At 39.3% G+C, this 23,639-nt stretch overlaps 1 protein-coding gene across 2 annotated transcripts in view; it reads left to right on the top strand.

Annotated features, from left to right (window-relative positions):
- Positions 1 to 23,639, top strand: part of tmem131 (transmembrane protein 131) — a 77,347-nt gene that overhangs the window by 7,933 nt on the left and 45,775 nt on the right. For both annotated transcript variants that reach the window (XM_057840844.1, XM_057840843.1), the window contains exons 2-5: positions 7,338 to 7,399; positions 7,610 to 7,647; positions 12,578 to 12,646; positions 21,093 to 21,213. In XM_057840844.1, the coding sequence (XP_057696827.1) occupies positions 7,338 to 7,399; positions 7,610 to 7,647; positions 12,578 to 12,646; positions 21,093 to 21,213 (290 nt within the window). The remainder of the gene's footprint in view (positions 1 to 7,337; positions 7,400 to 7,609; positions 7,648 to 12,577; positions 12,647 to 21,092; positions 21,214 to 23,639) is intronic.

Here is a 23,639-nt window from a genome sequence, read left to right on the forward strand (position 1 = left end):
AAGTCAAAATGGATTGGACTTGAAGGGCTATCATTCAATGGCAGCCATTGAGTTAAAAATGTTTGGTTTATGATTTATTGGTTATTATTTCCTTACTATCAATAGGTTCAATTATAAATTGTATGATTAGACTATAAGTCAACAATTTGCAGTGAAATTTACTAATGTGTATTTGCCAAATTTACTGGTAAAATGAAAGCCAGTTACATATGTTTTGAGGATCTATCATGACTCGATTTTTTTTATGCTACAAACTGATGAGCAAAAGCCTCCTAAATAAAGGTCTTGCCTTCGCTCTAACGTGCTGAAACAAATTCGCTGCGGCATAAGTAAGTAAGCGTGTGGTATCGGTTTCTCATAAACTAATGGGGCTGTGATATGTTTGCACAGGAGGATTATTTTCGGCTGCGCTAAGCTGCTTTAATTGACAATACGCGCTCTCGCTTTCGCGAGCTGATTTAATGTATCCGTTGTGTGTTAGGGTTTGCCCCTGATAATAACTAGGTTTTGCTTTAGTTGGACGCAAACGGCGACGCGTGATCCGATTTCGGTGGTGTCGGGTGATGCGGGCGCAAAGCCTAGTAAATCTCGAGCGGTATCGCGTTTATCTTTGCTTCGTTTAGGAACAACGCCAGAGTCAAATTTGGTGCTGTCTGTCAAAGAAATTGTGTGGTAACTTGAAATGCCAGATAGGGTGCAAGTGTTGTTTTCGATTTCAAACTCCTACTGTTCAAATTATATGTAATGGTAAGTCAAAAATTGTTCTGTGTAGCCAGTAGTGAGGATGAAATGAAAAATCCTTATCACAATGTGCATTGTCCATAGTGAGTCAATTTGATTTACTGTTAGTTTATTTTAGTGTTTTAATGGTTCCTCTTAACTAATAATTGTCAGTGTACTGTTAGTTTATTTTAGTGTTTTAATGGTTCCTCTTAACTAATAATTGTCAGTGAAGCCCTTTGGGAGCTATCAACCTGATACATATATAGAATTTAAAAAAGACAAAAATATGTCTCACTGATTTGCCCTTCTTCATATTTTAGTGTTTCCTGTTACCTGATATGTATCTGAAGCTCTTTAGGATATGTATACTCTATACATATTAGGGCTGCAACTATCGAATATTTTAGTAATCGAGTATTCAACTGAAAATTCCATCGATTAACGGTTTTTTTTTGTGTTTTTTTTTTTGTTTGTTTTTGTTTTAGGAAAGAGCAATTATAAATAAACACGAGAAAACGGCATTTTACAACCAATGTATTTTAGATAGGGCTGTCAAACGATGAACAATTTTAATAGAGTTAATCACAGCTTAAAAATTAATTAATTGTAATTAATCGCAAATCAACCCATCTATAAAATATGCCATAATTTTCTGTAAGTTATTGTTGGAATGGAAAGATAAGACACAAGACGGATATATACATTCAACTTACTGTACATAAGTACTGTATTTGTTTATTGTAACAATAAATCAACAAGATGGCATTAACATTATTAACATTCTGTTAAAGCGATCCATGGATAGAAAGACTTGTAGTTCTTAACAGATAAATGTTAGTACAAATTTTATATTAAAACCCCTTAATGTTTTCGTTTTAATAAAATGTGTAAAATTTTCAAACAAAAAATAAAACTAGTAGCTCGCCATTGTTGATGTCAATAATTACACAATGCTCATGGTGCTGAAACCCATAAAATCAGTCGCACCCAAGCGCCAGCAGAGGGCGACAAAACACCCAAAAACACAAGTAACAAGTGGACATGACACTGTGCTGCCATTTTAATCTGAGCGGCGCATGTGCGTTAAATGCGTCAAATATTTTAATGTGTTTATTTTCAAAATTAATTACCGCCCATTAATGCAATAATTTTGACAGCCCTAAAAAAAAGACAAAAATATTGTAAAGCAGTACATAGTATTTGATAACTATACGAATATTAAAAATGAAAAATATTAGTAAAAAGTGTCTCAAACTGATTTGCCCTTTTTTATATTTTAATGTTTCCTGTTACCTGATATGTATCTGAAGCCCTTTAGGATATGTATACTCCATATATATTAGGGCTGCAGCTATTTAATATTTTAGTAATCGAGTATTCAACTGAAAATTCCATAGATTAATCGAGTAATCGGATAATTAAAAAAAATTTTTTTTTAGGAAAGAGCAATTATAAATAAACATGAGAAAACAAGACATTTCACAACCAATGTATTTTAGATGTACATTGTTGAAAACAGCCAACAATTGCATCTAAGATGACTAGAAAAAAACAAATTCACTTTTCACTCAAAAAACTTAAAACATTTTTTTTTAATAAGATCTTATTTCTTACCTAAAAATGTCATTACGCTTGATAGCACACATCACTTAAAGGTTATGTGTTTTTCCCTACGTGTTTCAATTGAATTTCCAATGTGTCAAGCTGTTCTATTAACGTTTTAAGTCTAAATTGTAAATCCTGGAAGGATTTTGAGTTTTTGCAGTGTTCGAAATAAATGTATGATACCTGCTGTATTGGACCACATGAGGCACCAGTGCTACTTGGCGTTTTATCCATCAATGACTACTGAGCTAAAATCGACAGCTCTATTAAGTTTTTATTTTCCACCCTTATCGCTCTACAGCGCTGTTTTTACAGATTAAATAAAACCTGTATGAAAGACACGTTAGCTACGCATTGATGGTGGTCATAATTAATAGAAACTTAGCCCTCTGCAGGTGTAACGTTACGTTAGCAAGGTACAGTAAAGTTTATTTATTAGCACTATGTTAACTTAATTTTACCTTGTCCCGACTATCGCTCCTCCGCTCTCGGAGTGCCTCGGTGGAGCGGGAGCTAGGCGGGCGGGGTCACGCAGTGACGCCCAGCCCGGGTTTCGGGGGGCGGTCATCGGCAGCGGGGTACAGCCGGGGGTGCAGAAGCATCGGCAGGGCCGCGGGTTGCCGGGGCCGGGCGGGGGTAGTGTTATGCAAGCGCTGTTATAGTGAATACATGAAACAGTGTTTGCCTTGGTCTCCAACTTGAAATGCTCCCACACTTTTGACATTTTCTGCTTTTTCTTGGTGCCTTTCTCTCCGCTTTCGTCTGCTTCTTCATCGCTACGTCTACTAGTATATTTTTGCATTGTTGAAATCAAATGTATCCGCCGCTTCTCTATTTTGCCTGTACGCACGTCACTCTTGTGTGTCGGAAGTCGTCTCCACAGCAACACAGATGGCGAACGATAGAGCCGAGAATATGTTCCAATCCGCGGTAAATTCAGTTTTAAATGACCAAAAACACACCGAGTCGCCAAAACCAACAGTCTGTCTTGCGCTAGCCATGTTGAATAAACTTCTGTTCTCTGCTCGCCTCGTATGTTTATTATGACGCGCTAGAGTTTCTTGTCGCTTTACTAACGCCACTTCCGCCTGTCGCTGGTTGGTCCACTCCGCTGTTTATTTGCTGTGGTTTGCTCCGCCCTGGAAATTTGATCCACGGAACGGTCGCCAGACTCTTATCGCTGGAACAGCGGTGAGTCTGAAGTTCCAGCCTAAAACGATACAGTATATAGGGTTAAAAAAGTAATATTATTAACAAAAAAAAAGTAAAATAATAGAACATATTTGACGAATACACAAATATTTAAGAAATCAAGGCCCTAAAACTGTATTTAGACTGCTAGAAGTTCGGAATATGAAGATAAAAAATGGAACACACATATTATAAAATACAAAATAGAAAAATGTTACTAACACCTAAATATTTGGAAACTGCAACAAAAACCCCTGAGTATTTTTTCAAAGGTTAGAATACACCCGTTTCTTAAAAGGTTTAATTCAACAGGAAGGCACCCTGAGACATTCCGACAACATTCCCTGAGAATATACCCTCACCGGCCACTTTATTAGGTACACCATGCTAGTAACTGGTTGGACCCCCTTTTGCCTTCAGAACTGCCTCAGTTCTTTGTGGCATAGATTCTACAAGGTGCTGGAAGCATTCCTCAGAGAGTTTGGTCCATATTGACATGATGGCATCAAACAGTTGGTGCAGATTTGTTGGCTGCACATCCATGATGCGAATCTCCCGTTCCACCACATCCCAAAGATGTGCTTTTGGATTGAGATCTGGTGACTGTGGAGGCCATTTGAGTACAGTGAACTCATTGTCATGTTCAAGAAACCAGTCTGAGATGATTTATGACATGGTGCATTATCCTGCTGAAAGTAGCCATCAGAAGTTGGGTACATTGTGCTCATAAAGGGATGGACATGGTCAGCAACAATACTCAGGTAGGCTGTGGCGTTCCAACGATGCTCAATTGGTACCAAGGGGACCAAAGAGTGCCAAGAAAATATTCCCCACACCATTACACCACCACCACCAGCAGCCTGAACCGTTGATAGAAGGCAGGATGGATCCATGCTGTCATGTTGTTGACGCCAAATTCTGACCCTACCATTCGAATGTTGCAGCAGAAATCGAGACTAGGCAACGTTTTTCCAATCTTCTATTGTCCAACTTTGATGAGCTTGTGCAAATTGTAGCCTCAGTTTCCTGTTCTTAGCTGAAAGAAGTGGCACCCGACGTGGTCTTCTGCTGCTGTAGCCCATCTGTCTCAAAGTTCAACGTACTGTGCATTCAGAGATGTTCTTCTGCCTACCTTGGTTGTAACAGGTGGTTATTTGAGTCACTGTTGCCTTTCTATCAGCTCGAACCAGTATGGCCATTCTCCTCTGACCTCTGGCATCAACAAGGCATTTCTGCCCACAGAACTGCCGCTCACTGGATATTTATTCTTTTTCGGACAATTCTCTGTAAACCCTAGAGATGGTTGTGCGTGAAAATCCCAGTAGATCAGCAGTTTCTGAAATACTCCGACCAGCCTTTCTGGCACCAACAACCATGCCACATTCAAAGTCACTCAAATCACCTTTCTTCCCAATACTGATGCTCGGTTTGAACTGCAGGAGATTGCCTAAATGCACTGAGTTGCTGCCATGTGATTGGCCGATTAGAAATTAAGTGTTAACGAGCAGTTGGACAGGTGTACCTAATAAAGTGGCCGGTGAGTGTAGATGTAAATGATGCAGGAAACACCTCTTTGGCACAGAAGGTGTTAAAGTGAATGGACAAACGCAAACCTTATGCGAATTTAATGACATTTCAAATTGAAGCTTAACAAGGAACAATAGAAAAGCACATTGACCGAAATGTAAAATTATCGGCAAAATATAGTGTCCAACTTAACCCTTTAAGGTCTGGGCCTATTTTGTCCGATTTTGCATGCCTTTGAAGTTGCCTTTATATTTCAAAGAAAGAATTGTTTACGATGGCCTGGTTTGGTCCTTTTTTTTGTGACACCTTGAACTTCATGTCCAAACTGTTGTTTCCTTCACTGACCAATTATAAATCATCATTTTGGGCCCAAAGAGACCAAAAATTCCAAAATCGTTTTGTCAAAATTTTTAATATTGATGTCCAATTGACAACCAAACATGCGTAACGGACCGTTTTGAAACTTTATAATATTTATTCAACATGTTAGGATGAACATTCATCCAAAAAAAATTTAGAATAAATAGTCTTATATTTGACATTTCAACATAAACAACAGGTATAGCCATAGGCGTTTTTTGCCTTTATACATGCTCTAGTCAAAACAGGTTATATACAGCAGACCAAACAGTGAAGAACAGTGAAAAAATATATACCATCTAACACAAAAAGTGTTTAGAGGCCATCTCTTTATGAGTTTAGGTATTGCGGCCCATCACCTGATGAAAACTATGTACACACAGTCAAGCTTCTTGAACATACATTTATATACACAAATTGAGAAGACTGATTGTGGGGGAAAAAAAATATATATATAACATTGGGAAAAAAGGTATTTTCAAAAATATTTACAATAAACAAGTTAATTTTTTTTCAGGCATGCCACTCCGAAAAGCAGTTTCGTCCTGGAATTCCACAGGGCTACATCCCACAGCCCACACTTCCATGGGGTGTAGGTCCTCTTTCCACCCTTTGCGCACTGCTGGCATTTCCTCCGGCCTTGAGTACATGTATTGTGCATTGCTGCTTTGGCTTAGTTGAGGCCTCGAATAGAATACCATAGCTGAATATGTGCTACATCCCTAATCTTCATATAGAAAGAAGAACACCACAAATTATAAATTCCTGCCTGGGATACACACCGTGCACGTACGATTTTGATCTGATATGCAGCTTTTATTATTATATACACAAACACACACTTATATTGCATCAAAATTAACTTTGTCTTGCAATATCAAAAGAAACTTTCAAAAGAAACGTTTTCAGCATTACAAAAAAAAAAGTGAGTTGGTTTACCTCTGCTCGTCGATGGCGTCACCCACGTTTTCAAATCCGTCACTATCTTCACTCACGGACTCTTCCGAAGAAGACGACGATGACGAATTTGGACCATCCTCTTCCTCAAATTGATCAAAAAGCACAATTGCTTGCGCTAAATTTAGTTTTCCGTTCATTCTCAAAGTCACACAAAGTCGCTCGCTCGAATCAAACGGCCGTTGCTCGCCACCTCGCTGCTTCAGAACACTCCTCCCTCTCTTTCGGTGGAACCTCGCACAGCAGTTATATTTATTTAAAAAAACGCATTTTGTGCTTCCACTGTGACTTCGAAAGGGTTCGTTTGATTTGTGTTTTTTTCATGGAGCTTCCGTTTTGAAAAAGGACAAGAAATGATGGAAATATAGACATAAACAAATGATCCATGCAGCGTTTTAATGTTTTTTTGAGAGGACAATAAAACTATAAAATTTAATGACAATATCTCACGTTTTAGTTGGTCGATTGACTTCAAATAATAACGAGAGTAAACCGCAACTTCTGCACTTTAAAACGAGACCAACCAACGGCATGTGGGTGACATAATTAAAACGTGAGGGCGCTTCAAAGACGACGTGCGCTGAGGACGCACCGGCGCGTCCTTCGACTCTCAAGGGTTAATAACCAAAGCACAACTCAAACCTCATGCTCAAGCTGAAACTGTCCGGCCACTATAATCATGTTGCATGCTTTATTAGTGTGCTGACTTTATTTTAACCTCCCTCTGATTACTTGCATCAAGCAAGCTCTTTTAGGGTGAACCCTAAGTCACTTGTCTGTCGTATGGGACTTTTCACTGGAGTTTTTGCAGCCAGGAATAAATAGTACTGTGGTGTTCTTAGGTGACAAAATGGAATGCTGCAGGTTTGGTTGGGAGCAGCCAATTTGTTTTTTTTTGTTTTTTTTTTTCAGTTTGCATCAAAGCGTATTTCTTTTAGAAATCATTTCTAATGGTAATATGTTTTTCCCCACAGCATTCATTCAGTGTGACACAATATTAGAAGTTCTACAATTCGGCAATGGAGGGAGTATACCGGTAAGTTGTCACTCAATATGCATTCAACGCAGTAAATAGTTTACACTTTGGTTAGTAAATTGGAGCACTGTCTTCAAGTTGCATGACTATTTAGATTGCTTTGTGTTTAATGGAGGTATTTGTTTTTAATGGAGGTATTTGTTTTTAATGGAGGTATGTTCCTACTTTCATAAACAACATAACTGACTCCCCACCGTATTTCTTCTGCAGACAGAGTCCGACATCAATTTTGGATTTTGTCGACAAAGGTGGGTGTTTGTTCTACCTTTTACGGTAGTTGTACATTACCAAATGATGTGGATGTGAATTGTACCCTAATACAATTGAGCAGTTATTTAGCACAGTAACCAAACATAGCAGTGACCTAATAACCGTTGTATAACCTTTTGTTATTTTTTCTTAGCCCTACCCTGAGGTTGGTTTCATATGCATGTGTTGGTTTAATAGTAGCTCGAATCAGAGCATCACTGTTGAAATTGGATAACATCCATCAAAAAACATTTTTGGTCAGCAAATATCAGTACTTCATTTGCACATTGGACTTTTTAATTTGAATCTGATCCAGAAGTTGATACACAAGCTAATATGGAAAAGAGGAACATATTGATGTAGGTGTTTAGACAATTGTAGTTATGAGCAGTTTAACAGTATGAACTATCAAATCATGGTCTTCATTATTGTACCCTTTTAAAATCATGAATTTGTTGATTTTTCTTGCTACAGTTGTAAAGGGATTCCACAGTGTTCCATTTTAGCGACCCTGATGCTGGAAGTTGTACACTAAGGGTGTGACAATATATCGATATGTTCAAATATCTTGATTATTTGTATCGCAATAGGTTATTGATAGAGTTGTCCGATAATGATTTTTTAACAGATAATCGATACCCCGATATTGTCCAACCCCAAAAATCCGATACCGCATATGGCTAGTTGTATTGTGATGCCCCACCGAATGCTTTAATAATGATTAATGTAACAATGTCAAAGTTTTCAAAATAAACATCCTGTGAAAATTGAAAACTTCTACTGAAATTATGGAAAAGTGCTTATGGTGCACCACTATATTTATTGTTGAAATCAAAATGGTGCAAACATCAGTTTTTGTTGCAAGTGCAAATACAAATTTGAAATTATAATGATTATAATGAATTGATAATTCAAAAATTATCAATTCTTGTCTTTCTTCTCACTGCTGCCTGACCATTTCTCACTCAATCCATTTTTACCGGCTCTCCTCCCTCTCCACACACCATTATTGGTTCACTTCCTACCTGTCTGACCGCATGATTGTGACAATTTGTCAAATTCGGCCCCCGCACAACAAATCTCTCCCTATCTCCGCTGGTGTGCCCCAGGGTTCTGTCCTGGGGCCGCCCCTCTTCATTATTTATATTCTCCCCCTCGGTTCCATCTTCCACAAACGTAACATTCACTTCCACTGCTACGCGGATGACACACATCTGTACATTTCCTCAAAACCAACCTCTACCCTTCCACCCTCCTCCATCACCCACTGTTTAGAAGACATGAACTCTTGGTTCTCCTCCAACTTCCTCCTCCTCAATAGCTCAAAATCAGCAGTCCTCCTTGTAAGCAGCAACACAGTGCTCTTTAACGATAATAAAGTTCTCTACTACCATCAACAATGTACCGATCTCTCCATCCACTCAGGTTAAGGGTCTGGGTGTCATCCTCGACAGCACACTCTCCTTCCGCTCCAGTATTAACGAAATCACCAGATCGGTCTATTTCCACCTTTGCGATATTTCTCGCCTCCTCCCGCCATGCCGCTTCCACTCTTGTCTGTAGTCTAGTCACTTCCCGGCTCGATTACTGTAGTCTGGGTGTCATCCTCGACAGCACGCTCTCCTTCCGCTCCAGTATTAACGAAATCACCAGATCGGTCTATTTCCACCTTTGCAATATTTCTCGCCTCCTCCCGCCATGCCGCTTCCACTCTTGTCTGTAGTCTAGTCACTTCACTGCTCGATTACTGTAACTCACTGCTCTTCGGTCTCCTAAATAAGTCCCTCCAGAGACTGCAGCTCCTCCAAAACTCAGCAGCACGCCTCATCACTCGGACCCCCACCACACACCACATCCCCCCAATCCTCCGTCAACTTGACGGGCTCCCAGTAAAACTAAGAATCAATTACAAGATCCTTTTCATTGCTTTTAAAGCACTTGATGGCCTGGCACCTCCCTACCTACGCAATCTCCTATTTATTAACTGCCCCCCCGTTCACTTCGCTCTTCCTCTATCCTCCATCTTTCGGTCCCCCGTGTCCGTCTCGCCACCTTCGGTTCCAGAGCTTTAAGTCACTGTGCCCCCCAGCTCTGGAACTCCCTACCCCTTGATCTTCGCAACATATCTAACTTCTCACTTTTCAAATCCAGACTCAAAACACACCTGTTCACACTTTCTTACCCACCATGACCTTTATCTCGGTTTTATCCTGATCTCTTAAACTTTTTATTTACTGTTATCCTGCTGTTAATCTAATTTTATGATTGATTGGTTTGTTATTCCTGTTGAGCTATTGTGTTCCCATCATTCTTGTAAAGCGTCTTTGCATGTCTTGAAAAGCGCTCTAGAAATACTAACTGTTGTATCCTCATATTGTGAGTTAATCAGTGGTTCCCACCCCTATTATCTACTGATATTTACATCTACTTAATGTTGTTTGAATAGAGTTCTCCAATTTGACGTACAACCCCAAAACATTGCTATTGCTAGCATGTCTGGGTAAAAGCAAAGAATGGCTGCACTGTATTTGTTTACACAGCAGCTCACAGGTCCATTTCCTGTGGTTTACTGAATACGTTGTTGCACATATACTATGTTACAGTAAGCATTCCTTCTAGACCTCAAGGTAGGTCTCTTGAGTGGTAATTCGAGCAGTTTGCGTCAGTCCAGCTGAAATTTAGACGCTTTTTGGAATACTTCTGATGCAGGATTTTGTATCAGAACTTCTGTCTCAATGCTTACTCTGCGTTTTGTCCACGGTCACGAGTAAGGAGCGTTGACTGTTATCACGGCACGTTCCGATCAGTTAAGGTTTATCTCGCGACCACTCCCCCTCAGTGCGGGAGTGGGAAAAGGTATTTTCATTTTTGTTGTTGTCCTAAGAAGCAGAAGAGAGTCTCAGTGTTGGGGAGGATAGGGTTGTTAATCATTATCTCATGCTCTACGGGCGTGCCCTGGGGTAGGAAGATGGTTGTTAACATGAGCCTCAGACACGTGAAACTAAAATGCTTCACATAGTTTTTACTTCTAGTACAGGATGTTTTTGGTTTTCAAAGACAAAAGGATTGCATGCGATAATTGGTGCAGGAAAAGTTGGGAGAAATGTGTAAAAGGAGCTACTTTAGGAATACTCGATCCTGTTTGTTCGCCATTGTTTTGCTCCTGTTAGCTTACCTGGTAACTCCATTCTAGCCAACTCTGTCAATTCTATTGTGGTAAGACTTGGAGGACACATTTGGCCCTTTCACGCAGACAAGCAAACAATAGAGCAGTTGAGCAGGCATCTATTCTATATGTGCCTTTCTCACAGGATCCAACAAAGCGGCACATTCCACTGTCGACAATGTGACTTCCAGCAGTGTTGATTAGAGGCACATTGGACAGTGACGGTTGTGTTAAAACTTTACACCTTTCTTACTGATATTCCCGATTCCTGAAATTTCCCAGTGTCCTACATTCTATATCAGTACTTTGCCCTTTACGTGACATAGAACACAAGTCGAGGCACCGTGACTCAGAATTGTGAGGGTGTTGCCCTCACGCAACAGGATTTTACTCTCGATAATTATTGAAACGTGTTCTACATTTATATTCACTAGTGTTTGGCAGAAGGCTACACTGTAGTAACTGGTTTAGCCTGAGGTATGTAGATCAGAGGGGCCTGAAGTTACTTCGTGCTCTCCTGTCAAAACACTCCTCCTTAATTAGGTCAGGTACACATTGTTCAAATCTTAGATTTTAATGAAAAAGTGGGGTGTTTTTTGTTACTTCCACGTGATCCTCGATTGATACATGTGTACCTGGCCTAAGACCGCTTCTTAGTTCCATTCAGCACAATAGCTCAACACCTATAGACTCAGTTCACAGCCAGGACACATTTTGATTCTGAAATCCATCCCATGTCTGGATCACAGTCATCGGAGCGCGCGGCTTTGGCCATTGTCTGCTGTGAAGAAATGACAATTGATTTTTACTTGTTTGTCTGACAGGCTTTTGATGCTGCTGCACTTATAATAGAGTGGTGAATCATGGAATAGCCATAGAGAGATGGGAACAGTAGTAGGAAACTTCCTCTTCCACATGTTGAAGACTTATTATCCTTGCCTAGCAGTAGTTCTTATTCTTACCACTTATTTTGGATGACGCAAAATCTACGCAACAAATTTCCTGCTACTGCAGACACGTCTGCCGGGAATACTCAGAGGCGCGTCCGCATTACCTGCTGGCAGATAACCAGGTTTGCCTACCTGAGACTTTGCTGGTTTGTGCCAAAATCACAGATGCTTCTCCGAAATATTTGAATGACTTAGATTTCAGGAACCTCAATTAACAGAAAACTAAGGCATGTGTATTGGAAGATAGTTTGAGAAGATAGTTTTACAGCAAAGCTCAACCAATAGAATGTGGATTACAGCAAAGCGCAACCAATAAAATGTGTAAGACTCAATTTCGATTGGAGCTAATTTAGTAAGAAAGATTGTTAACAATTGCAAAATTCTATTAACTGGACTCAGTTTTGGCCTTTTATCATCTGTGCACCATGTTTAACTGGTGTTTAATTGATCCCAAATTGGGTCCTTTACACTGTCGTCTGTTTATTGCAAGGCGAGGACATGATCTATTGTTAAGATTCACCTGTTGTAGAACAGGCCTTGCAAGTTATTGTGCCTTCATCCTCGACAGCTGAGGTTAATCTATTGATAGGTGGAGGTGTGGACAAGTCGTGTGGCTTTTTTTTTTTTTTTTCAACCTGTCTGCGGGATGCTTGCACGCAGACGTGAACAACAGAAAGGATTTGACTTCGTTCGAGAGCGTTCCTAGTTGACTATTCCCAAGGCTTCAATGTGTAGAGTGGAAAAGAACACAGAAATGGATACTATTTCCCCTTATCTTTTCCTGCTGCTGTCACATTTCTTTATCCCCCACAGCTCAGCGCCACACCAAGGAAACTGCCGACCCTTACGCTTTGAACCTCCAATGTTGGACTTCAATAAGCAGTGAGTTATTTTTTTACACTTTATGTTCACACACTTGTCAAGTCTTAGTAGTGCCCTCTCAGCAATATAGGTACCTCTGGATTATACTGTTGACAGGGCAGTTTTCACCTTTTTGGCAGACTTTCCGAACTTGATGGTAGGCACACACCCATTTAGTGTGACCTAGCAGCAAGTAAATCAGTGACAAATACATTGTAGTACGTGTCCCCTATATGACTAATGCCAAGTTGGGTACACGAGTAAAACCATTGCCTTGTTAATTTAAAACAATGTTTTTCCCATGTTTTGATGTAATCAAAACATCTCTAAGTACTGGAGATTTTTTCATGTTCAAATGTTTTTTTTCTTAAATTAAGAATATTCACTTTGCTTCAATTTTAACAGGATAGTTTCTTATTCATGCATAGTTGCCAAAACCTGATTGACTCTCATCCCGTATAAAAAAAATTTCATGCCATCTCATGCAACTGTGTTACCTTGAACTGAAGGCAGACTTATTTTAAAAGTGTCCTGCCCTTGTAAATGTACATTTTTTATGGCATTGCATGAATCTATTCCATCAAATCAATGTTATTTAGTTGTCACTAATTGATGCTATTTGATGTTGCGTGACCGAAACTCATTGCAATCACAGTAACTGGTACAACCACCTCATTCTATGGGGTTGAATCCTTTTTTTTTTTTTTTTTTTTTTTTTTTTTTTTTTTTTTTTTTTTTTTTGGTCAATTTGTCTTTGATCACTGCACGCTTTCACTTCCAAACACAAGCTTGCACTCATTTTACACGCCGTCCTGAGCTGACTTGCCTCACCCCCTGACTCATTCAGTCACAGTCACTTGGAGTCAGCATAAAACTCAACAGCATTTAATCGAATGCAATTTTACTACTTGCCAAAGTAATGAGTGAAGTAATAAGAGTCTTTCAATAATTACATATTGTCATGATATCACAAAGTAAACATTTAAACAATGTTACCAGTATATCTGATATGAAGTGGAACACAATACAGCTTAGCGCAGTTCGGTTTCCATATACTGCATAGATCCTTTTGAGAAATACTTGATAAATCGACGACGAAAGTAGATGGTTAATTTTCTCACAGACACCATCTTACATGCGTCATTTACAGGTCAAGGTCGTTTGAAGTGAGACGCATCTGTAGACAATGGGTACTAGATGCTTCATTGAATTGGGTGTGACAGACAAAACAACAATCATCTCACATTTTTTTAAATGATTGTTATAAATGCCAAATGTATAGGCTATAAAAACACGCAGAAAAAAAATAAGCATATTGCAATATACATTTGGAATATTTGATCATGGCGCAATTTACTTAAAGCTGTTATCTACTCAGCCCTTTTGATGCTATACCTGCATAAACTACCTTGCAGAAATATACATTCAGATTGTAGTAACATAACATACAGTGAGGATCAGAAGTAAGTTCCCTCACTTAGAAAATAGGTAGAGGTCTGAAATTTCAGTCATAGATGCATTTCCACTTATAGCGACATAATCTAAACAAAAATCCGGAACTCACATTGTATGATTTTTCAACAATTTATTTGTAATTTACGAGGGTTCATAAATATTTAGTGCAGAAGCCTTTGTTTGCAATTACAGAGGACAGACCCATTCTGTAATTCTTCACGAAGTTTTCACACATGGAAACAGGGTTTTGGCCCGTTCCTCCCCACAAATCTTCTCTAGATCTGTCAGGTTTCGGGGCTGTCATTGAGAAACATGAAGTCTCGGCTCCATCCAAAGATTTTCTATTGGATTGAGGTCTGGACACTGACTCAGCTTGGCTGTGTGCTTCGGATCATTGTCATGTTGGAAGATCCAACCATGACTCATCTTCCAAGTCCCTGACTGAAGGAAGGAGGTTGTGGCTCAAAATCTGACGATACATTTCACCATTCATCCTCTACTTTATACAGTACAGTCATCCTGTTCCCTTTGCCGAAAAACAGCCCCAAAGCATGAGGTTTCCACCCTCATACTTCACAGTGGGGATGGTGTTCTTGGGTTAGGGTTTACCTTAACCCTAACCATGGGTAAATGTGCTCTTTTTTTAAGGTAGACTGACATCTCTTTGTCATAATTACTGCTGATTCTCAGGGGTACAAATACTTATGAACCCCAGTAAATTACAAATAAATTTTTTTTAAAAATCATACAATGTGATTTCTGGATTTTCTTTTTATATTATGACTCTTAAGTGGAAATGCATCTATGATTGAAATTTCAGACCTCTGCCTATTTTCTAAGTGGTTGAACTTGCAAAATCACAATGGGTGCAAATACTTCTGCTCTTCACTGTACCTGGGATATTATATACTTCCAAGTATTTTAAACAGTTTTTTGCATTAGTAGCAGAAACAATCCTGTTTCTGGTTGCTCAAAAGGTTTTGTGCCATATATGTGACTAAAATAAAAAAATAAAAAACCCTAGCCACACTTCACTTATTACTGAGAAGCTAATAACCCTGTAATAATGTGGGATCGAATGAAATTGCATCGCCATCAATCAGGATTAGGGCTGAATGATTTGGGGAAAATATGTAAGTACATTTTTAAAACAAATATTGGGTTGCGAGTCAGTATGCTTTTTTTAAGAAAAATATTGAGCATGCTTTATTAATAGCAAATGTACATCATTTAGTACATTCAACACTCTGTTGTTAAAGTTAGCGTACTAGTACAGCAATGGCTGAATTGAAACATTTACGAGGGGGAGGAAAAACTAAAGTAATGTCTAGCAGGTTGAGGAAGCTTTAAAATAACGGAACAAATTTATAAACAACTCTCGATGGAAACCTTGCACGCTTATGAACTGCGAGAAAATTCTGTTCACACATACCACAATGAGCACGCACTTTCATCACGATGCTTTTGACTTAGGTGTTGGGCATCTCGACAACTTTTCCAACGAGAATATATATTCCCTAAAGATGCAGGATAATATCGGTTACCAATAATTATCGGCCGATATTGGCAATTATGACGTCACACAGATAATCCTGATAAAAAAAATAATAAATTCAACCGATTTTGCAATCCGATAATTACAGTGCCTTGCAAAAGTATTCGGCCCCCTTGAACCTTGCAACCTTTCGCCACATTTCAGGCTTCAAACATAAAGATATAACATTTTAATTTTTTGTCAAGAATCAACAACAAGTGGGACACAATCGTGAAGTGGAACAAAATTTATTGGATAATTTAAACTTTTTTAGCAAATAAAAGGCTGAAAAGTGGGGCGTGCAATATTATTCGGCCCCCTTGCGTTAATACTTTGTAGCGCCACCTTTTGCTCCAATTACAGCTGCAAGTCGCTTGGGGTATGTTTCTATCAGTTTTGCACATCGAGAGACTGACATTCTTGCCCATTCTTCCTTGCAAAACAGCTCGAGCTCAGTGAGGTTGGATGGAGAGTGTTTGTGAACAGCAGTCTTCAGCTCTTTCCACAGATTCTCGATTGGATTCAGGTCTGGACTTTGACTTGGCCATTCTAACACCTGGATACGTTTATTTTTGAACCATTCCATTGTAGATTTGGCTTTGTTTTGGATCATTGTCCTGTTGGAAGATAAATCTCCGTCCCAGTCTCAGGTCTTGTGCAGATACCAACAGGTTTTCTTCCAGAATGTTCCTGTATTTGGCTGCATCCATCTTCCCGTCAATTTTAACCATCTTCCCTGTCCCTGCTGAAGAAAAGCAGGCCCAAACCATGATGCTGCCACCACCATGTTTGACAGTGGGGATGGTGTGTTCAGGGTGATGAGCTGTGTTGCTTTTACGTCAAACATATTGTTTTGCATTGTGGCCAAAAAGTTCAATTTTGGTTTCATCTGACCAGAGCACCTTCTTCCACATTTTTGGTGTGTCTCCCAGGTGGCTTGTGGCAAACTTTAAATGAGACTTTTTATGGATATCTTTGAGAAATGGCTTTCTTCTTGCCACTCTTCCATAAAGGCCAGATTTGTGCAGTGTACGACTGATTGTTGTCCTATGGACAGACTCTCCCACCTCAGCTGTAGTTCTCTGCAGTTCATCCAGAGTGATCATGGGCCTCTTGGCTGCATCTCTGATCAGTTTTCTCCTTGTTTGAGAAGAAAGTTTGGAAGGACGGCCGGGTCTTGGTAGATTTGCAGTGGTCTGATGCTCCTTCCATTTCAATATGATGGCTTGCACAGTGCTCCTTGAGATGTTTAAAGCTTGGGAAATCTTTTTGTATCCAAATCCAGCTTTAAACTTCTCCACAACAGTATCTTGGACCTGCCTGGTGTGTTCCTTGGTTTTCATAATGCTCTCTGCACTTTAAACAGAACCCTGAGACTATCACAGAGCAGGTGCATTTAAACGGAGACTTGATTACACACAGGTGGATTCTATTTATCATGATCGGTCATTTAGGACAACATTGGATCATTCAGAGATCCTCACTGAACTTCTGGAGTGAGTTTGCTGCTCGGAAAGTAAAGGGGCCGAATAATATTGCACGCCCCACTTTTCAGTTTTTTATTTGTTAAAAAAGTTTAAATTATCCAATAAATGTTGTTCCACTTCCCAATTGTGTCCCACTTGTTTTTGATTCTTGACAAAAAAATTAAATTTCATATCTTTATGTTTGAAGCCTGAAATGTGGCGAAAGGTTGCAAGATTCAAGGGGGCTGAGTACTTTTGCAAGGCACTTTATATACTTGATTTTGCCTCCAAATTTGCGCAAACGAAGCAGTTTTGTCCACTTCTCCACTGCCGCCTCCTCAACCCCTTTTCTCTCTGAAACCCCTGAGGGGGGAGGGGTCGTTGGGTATGGTGTCATAGAGGAGGCGGAGTTACACAACAGAGTTGAGGCAATTTTATGGCGGATCTCACTAACGTGGGTTCTTTTCCGTGTGGTAAACAAACGTCGCTCTCGCCATCTGCAAAACATGCACTGCAGAAGTTCCTTGAGGCAGAAAGAAAGAGTCCTCATTGGAGTCGGGTTGTTTAGGATTGCAGCCCAAAGCCGGTGGTAAACTCCATCGAAGGCTAAACACCGGCAAGGAGACCAATAGTCGACAAGTAGCCGCCTTCCGACGGAGCCCGCCGCTCTGGCTGGTCCGGCGGGGCGGGCAGGCGGCACGAGCCCGATTGCCCGGCGGCGAGACCTCTGGCGAACACCCCGGTTTCTCGAGCGCGCCTCCATCCGGAGCAGAGCCATGCCCGAAAACGCTGCGGCGAGACGGCCGGGGCGGACAGGTATAACACCGGTACGAATGTAGCTGCCGCCCACACTCATCTCCGTTACTCATTGTGCACTACGGCGGCCGGACGGACTGAAGGGCACAGGTGGGAGAGGATGCCCAACGAGAGACGTTTTTTTACCGAAGTGACCGGAGAGCCCAAGCCCCGGATAAAAAAAATAACGCAGTTTATACGACCACCATTCTTTGTGAAAAACATGCCGATTACATGAGTTTCACCACGGACATTTGGACAAGTGATTTTAAATAAGCATGCTTTGGCACAGAGGTTAGATGATAATTGTAACATGCACCAAACCACTCACAAGAAGTCAGTAATGCATTCAGTACGCTGTAAATGTATGACGTCTTAATCACATCGTTCTTCTTAATTCTTGTCACATAATTTTCCCCATCTTGTTTTGAGTGTTAAAGACTAATTAACAGATGAATGCTCCAGATTTTCCCACTTACTTGAAGTAAATATTGCCATTTGTTCGAATTAAGCCCATACATCTAAAAAAAAAAGGTCATTTTTCACCTAAATCAAGAAAAAAAAATGCTTTCAAATAATGTTTTGCACCATACCTATTCTTGAACACTTCTGACTTTTTTTTAGGATTACGTATAATTTATTGCTTAGGCTGTTAAGCTTATTTTCAGCTAGCTATTTTTCTTCAAGAAATCTGAGTGAAATATACTTGAAGTGCTGGCAGATAATTTCCCTTATTTCCAATAGATTTACACTGAAAACAAGGGAATTTAACTAGTTTTAAGCAGGTGTTTTTGAAGTGTAGTAATGTTATATGTTGGGAATGGCTTACTTTTAAACACATTTTTGTGCAACTTAGGTGTTTACTCTGTAAGTAATTGTTGCCAAAAGTTTACCATTACACAATGTCAGACAATCTGTCTTTATTTAGATGGTGGAATTTACTACTTGCTCACATTTGATGTTGAAAAAAGGAGCAATAAATTATATTTTTGCACAATAATATTTTCTCTTGTGTACACTTTAAAATTTTACATAAATCTTTTAATAGAATTATCGGCGTGACATTATCGGTTATCGGTTGGAACGAGGAGGAAATTATCGGTTAGCGGTATCGGTTGAAAAATTTCCAATGTATTATCGTACATCACTTTTATTCCCATTATCACAATTGCCAACACACCCATGCAATTACAAAACTTGGCAAGAAGGTGGACTGGAATGAGGAAGATTGTGCCGCTAGTCTACGGGATGAATTTAAAATTCTAGTTGTTTGATGACAGTAGCTTACAATTTTCCTAAGCTTTCCTTACAAAGACTGACGTAAAATGGCACTTATCAGCTGTAACCTTGAGAAAGCTCTCTTATCATGCTTACCAAATCAAAGGGGCGCTTGGATTTGTGCGTTGACTAAATCAACTTTTCATACAAGTTGAACTCCACAGGAAAAGCTCAAAAGTTCGTGTCGACCCTGTGTGAGGAAACTCCCACATGTGACATTCCTCGGCAATGTATTACAATGTTAAAATTCATTAAAACAACTGCGAGTGAGTTGTAACTATTGAAAACACTATTTGTCTCAACTGGTTATATCAGTTACAGCACCAGCAATCTAATGTTATTTCATTAATGCATCAAATTAAACATTAAGTTCATTCAATGCATAAATCAGCTCGCCTTTCATGGACTTTTACAATGCACCAAACCTGTTTTTCAGCTATACATTTGTTGGGTTAAGGAAATATTTTATGAATCATGCTCTGGCAAAAAATAGTATTTACTAGACCAACCAGTAAAGATGATGCAGCAATGTATTGTGTGCTTGCTTGATCATTCCATGTTTCTCTCTCTCTGCTCACTGGATACTAGGAAAGGATGTGACAATTCGGCATGTGCTTTGAGATTTTGATGGTATGATAACTAGGGGTGTGCCATCTTAGGCACCCCACGATTCGATTCTATTACGATTCAGGGTGCTACGATTGATTATTGAACGATGATCACGGTATTGACGATGATCACGATTTGATTATCAATGCATCGTACATTACTAATAAATAAAGTAGCCAAACAAATTTATGTCCATTATTTATTTAAAATATCTTAATGATTCAACAGCAACGATGGAAACACGCCCATACAACTAAAAAGCTGCTCTTAAGATGCTTTTTTTATTTATTTTTTTACAAGAAAGTGCAAAACCATTAACCATTTTAAAGGCAATACTTATTTTTCTCAACAATACAATAAAATTTACATACAGTGCCCTCCATAATTATAGGCACCCCTGAAAAAGATGTGTTTTTTAGCTTCTAATAATTTTTTAAAAATTCAAATAATATGGGACCTTAATGGGAAAAAAAGAGAAAAATCCAACCTTCAATACAAGTGCATTCATTCAGTGGGGAAAAAAATCCCACATAAAGAAAAAATTATTTGACATCAAATAATGTGTGTCACAATTACTAGCATTAATAATTTGTACGACCCCCTTTTGCCAACAAAACAAGGTCTGGGGACTGAGATGGCCATGGGAGGAGCTTGATTTTGTGTCTGGTGAACCATTTCTGTGTAGATTTGGCCATATGTTTAGGGTCATTGTCTTGCTGAAAGACCCAGTGACGACCCATCTTCAGCTTTCAGGCAGAGGGCAACAGATTTTGATTTAAGATGTCCTGGTATTTCAAAGCATTCATGATGCCATGCACCCTAACAAGGTTTCCAGGGACTTTGGAAGCGCACACAAAAATACACACGGTCCCAGGCTTTAACTGTGATGAGACCAAGATTGAGCTTTTTTTGCAACAAACACTCAAAGTGGGTCTGGTGTGCCACGAAAGATGCGCATGCTGAAAAGCACCTCATACCCACTGTGAAGTATGGGGGTGGGTCAGTGATGCTGTGGGGCTGTTTCGCTTCCAAAGGCCCATCCCAGTTGAAATGGATAGGACGTCTACTAGTGATAAACTCATTCCAATTTATAGCAGATGGATGAAAATAGCTTGTTTTTGTGTTTTACTTGTAGATTCATTTGCTGACCCATGTGTCGATAATTGTATTGCCATATCGTGAGACGTTATCTTATGCCTTGTATCACATATCGTGTCATGAGCTACCCAGAGGTTCCCAGCTCTACTGGATACTGCCCATTAACCTGAAAATCTGTTATTTCTAGGTTTGTTAAATTTAATGTTTAACTCCAGTTTTCTTCCTTTGACAGGCCTGTGGGGATGCCAAAAATGGAAAAAGTGTATTTACACAATCCTAGCTCAGAAGAAATTAGTATGATATCAATATCAGCGACGACGGCGCATTTTCACGCCTCCTTTTTCCAGAACAGGGTGAGTACATATTTGATTTTTTCACCAAGGTTTGCCACATCCCAGCCAAAGAATGATTTGTGCGATGCCTACTTTTTTTAATCATATATGTTCTTTGAAACAATTTCGTAATATGTAGAGTTGTGGACACGCTTTATAAACTTGGGAGACAAGTAATTTAGGTATTTAACCTAGGCAGGACGGAGGCTGTGTGTAAGAGTGTTTCTGTAAGCTATGAAACAAGTTTGAAATTTAATACCAGGCACACCCGCCTTATTGTCCCTGTGTGACATATACTTTCATACCGTGCAATGTCCCGCCTTCACTACTATGGCATTTGATGTGTGTGGTTGTGAAGAGAGAATGTCGAAGAGAGGAAGACAGGAAAAAGATGTCGTGCTGTGGCAACCTCTAATGGGAGAAGCGGAAAGGAAATGATAGCACATGTATGTTTTTTAAGCTGAACTCAATTAAACAAATGATTATGTTTTATATTTTACTTTATAATTAATCTAAAGGAAAAAATTAAGCGCAGTGTTTAATTAAAACTAAATTACATAATTTAAAAACAACAGCAAAATTAAAACCAACTTGAGAAGCACTCTGAGTAAACCTCCGTCTGAGCAATTCACCTTTTTCATGCCCCAAAATGGCTTTATGCTTTCTTTTGATCATAACGTCCCTTTCAGATATTAGTTAAATAGGCTAATCTGTCAAGTTATTGTGACTTTACTTTTCTGACCTCCTTACTTTGAAATTTAATCACCTCTTCCATTCCTCATTACAAGCATATCCTGCAAGTTTGATAACTCAAGAATGAATAAAGGGCTTATCTTGAATAAAGGGATTACAGTGATCCCTTGCTACGGTGCGCTTCCAACTTTGCGCCTTTAGTCCATCGTGGATTTTTTTTTCAATTAAAAAATAATACATGTGACTGGAGTGCTTATTAAAGTTAACAATGATTGACAGACGTTTGATCTCGACAGAAAAGCCAACGTCAAAGCGCTGCATGTGTTTAACTTGATAAACAGTTGCTGTGGCAACTCATTGTGTGTAAGTGAGCAGCTTGAGCGGATTTGAGTAGACTCACTCAATGAAGCATTGAATAAAGCTGAGCACTTTTCTGCTTTATTCTTGTTTAAAAATAATTTGGTGGGACAGTAGTAACATTTAAAACTTATCGTAACTATTACATTTGAAGTGCTAAAAACCATTTAATATGTCTGAAAGTTTATTTTTTTTGGAGAAAAAGTGAAATACATGTCTTCTATGTATCTCTTTCCATTGCTAAACCTAAATACATACATTGGGGGGAAAAAAAAAAAATATCGGGGGAGGCGAGGGTGCACTACTTTGCAGTTTTTCCACTTATCTTGGCTGGTTCTGGTCCCCATTAACTGCGAAAAACAAGGGGCCACTGTATCTTGAACTGAATACATATCCGCCATCTTCCGAAGGTTTCACCAATTTGCACAATTTAAAAAAATACATTAAAAGCATATAGTCGGCTTAAGTTTTATATTGTTCTTAAAACCTTAAAAAAAATAATTATTTTTTTGTAGGAGCGTTTTGTATAATGTTTAGGACCAATTGTTATTTGGGTTTGGTACAGTGTTTTTGGCAGCCCTTAATACTCATTAGTGTTGGTCATATTTTAGTCATTTCAAAATGTGTTTGTCTTCGTCTGGTTTTCATTGACAAAATCAGACAAATTTTGTCCAGTTTTAGTTAGAGCTGAAACGAGTACTCTAGCAACTCGAGTAACTCGAGTTTAAAAACTGATCCGAGTAATTTTATTCACCTCGAGTAATCGTTTATTTTGACAGCTCTAAGCATCACGTTTAGCTCGGACTGCTTTTAATGCGGGACAACGCGCTGTCACGTGCGGAGAGGAAGAAGGAGAAAAAAAAAACTTACTGCAGCCGACAGCAGCCACAAACGACGCCGACGGTGCTAAATACTAGCCCGCACGATGCTACGTTGGTACAGGTAGCGTCTGATAAGTCTCATAGAGATCACATGTATGTTGAACTAGATGCCAAATGACAGACTCGGCCGCGTCTGGGCAGCGTTAGTAAACAGCCGCCATCTTAAAGCAGTAGAGCGCTAAGCGCTAATAAAGAGCGCTAAGCGCTAATAAATAAGATTAACGTGACTGTCGCTACTAGCTCACGTAACGTTAGCCCTGCGGAGGGCTAGGTTTCAATTAATTATGACCACTGTCGATGCGTGGCTAACGTGTCTTGCATACAGGCTTTAACATAACATAGCATTGTGGAATGATGAGGGTGTAAAATAAAAACTTAATCATGCTAACTATCAATTTTAGCTCAGTAGTCATTGCTGGATAAAACACCAAGTAGCACTGGTCCCTAATGTGCTCCAATACAGCCTGTATCATACATTTATTTTGAACACTGCAAAAACTCAAAATCCTATCAGGA

Source organism: Corythoichthys intestinalis, chromosome 7, assembly GCF_030265065.1.
Source record: "Corythoichthys intestinalis isolate RoL2023-P3 chromosome 7, ASM3026506v1, whole genome shotgun sequence".
In the NCBI taxonomy this organism is placed as follows: Eukaryota; Metazoa; Chordata; class Actinopteri; order Syngnathiformes; family Syngnathidae; genus Corythoichthys; species Corythoichthys intestinalis.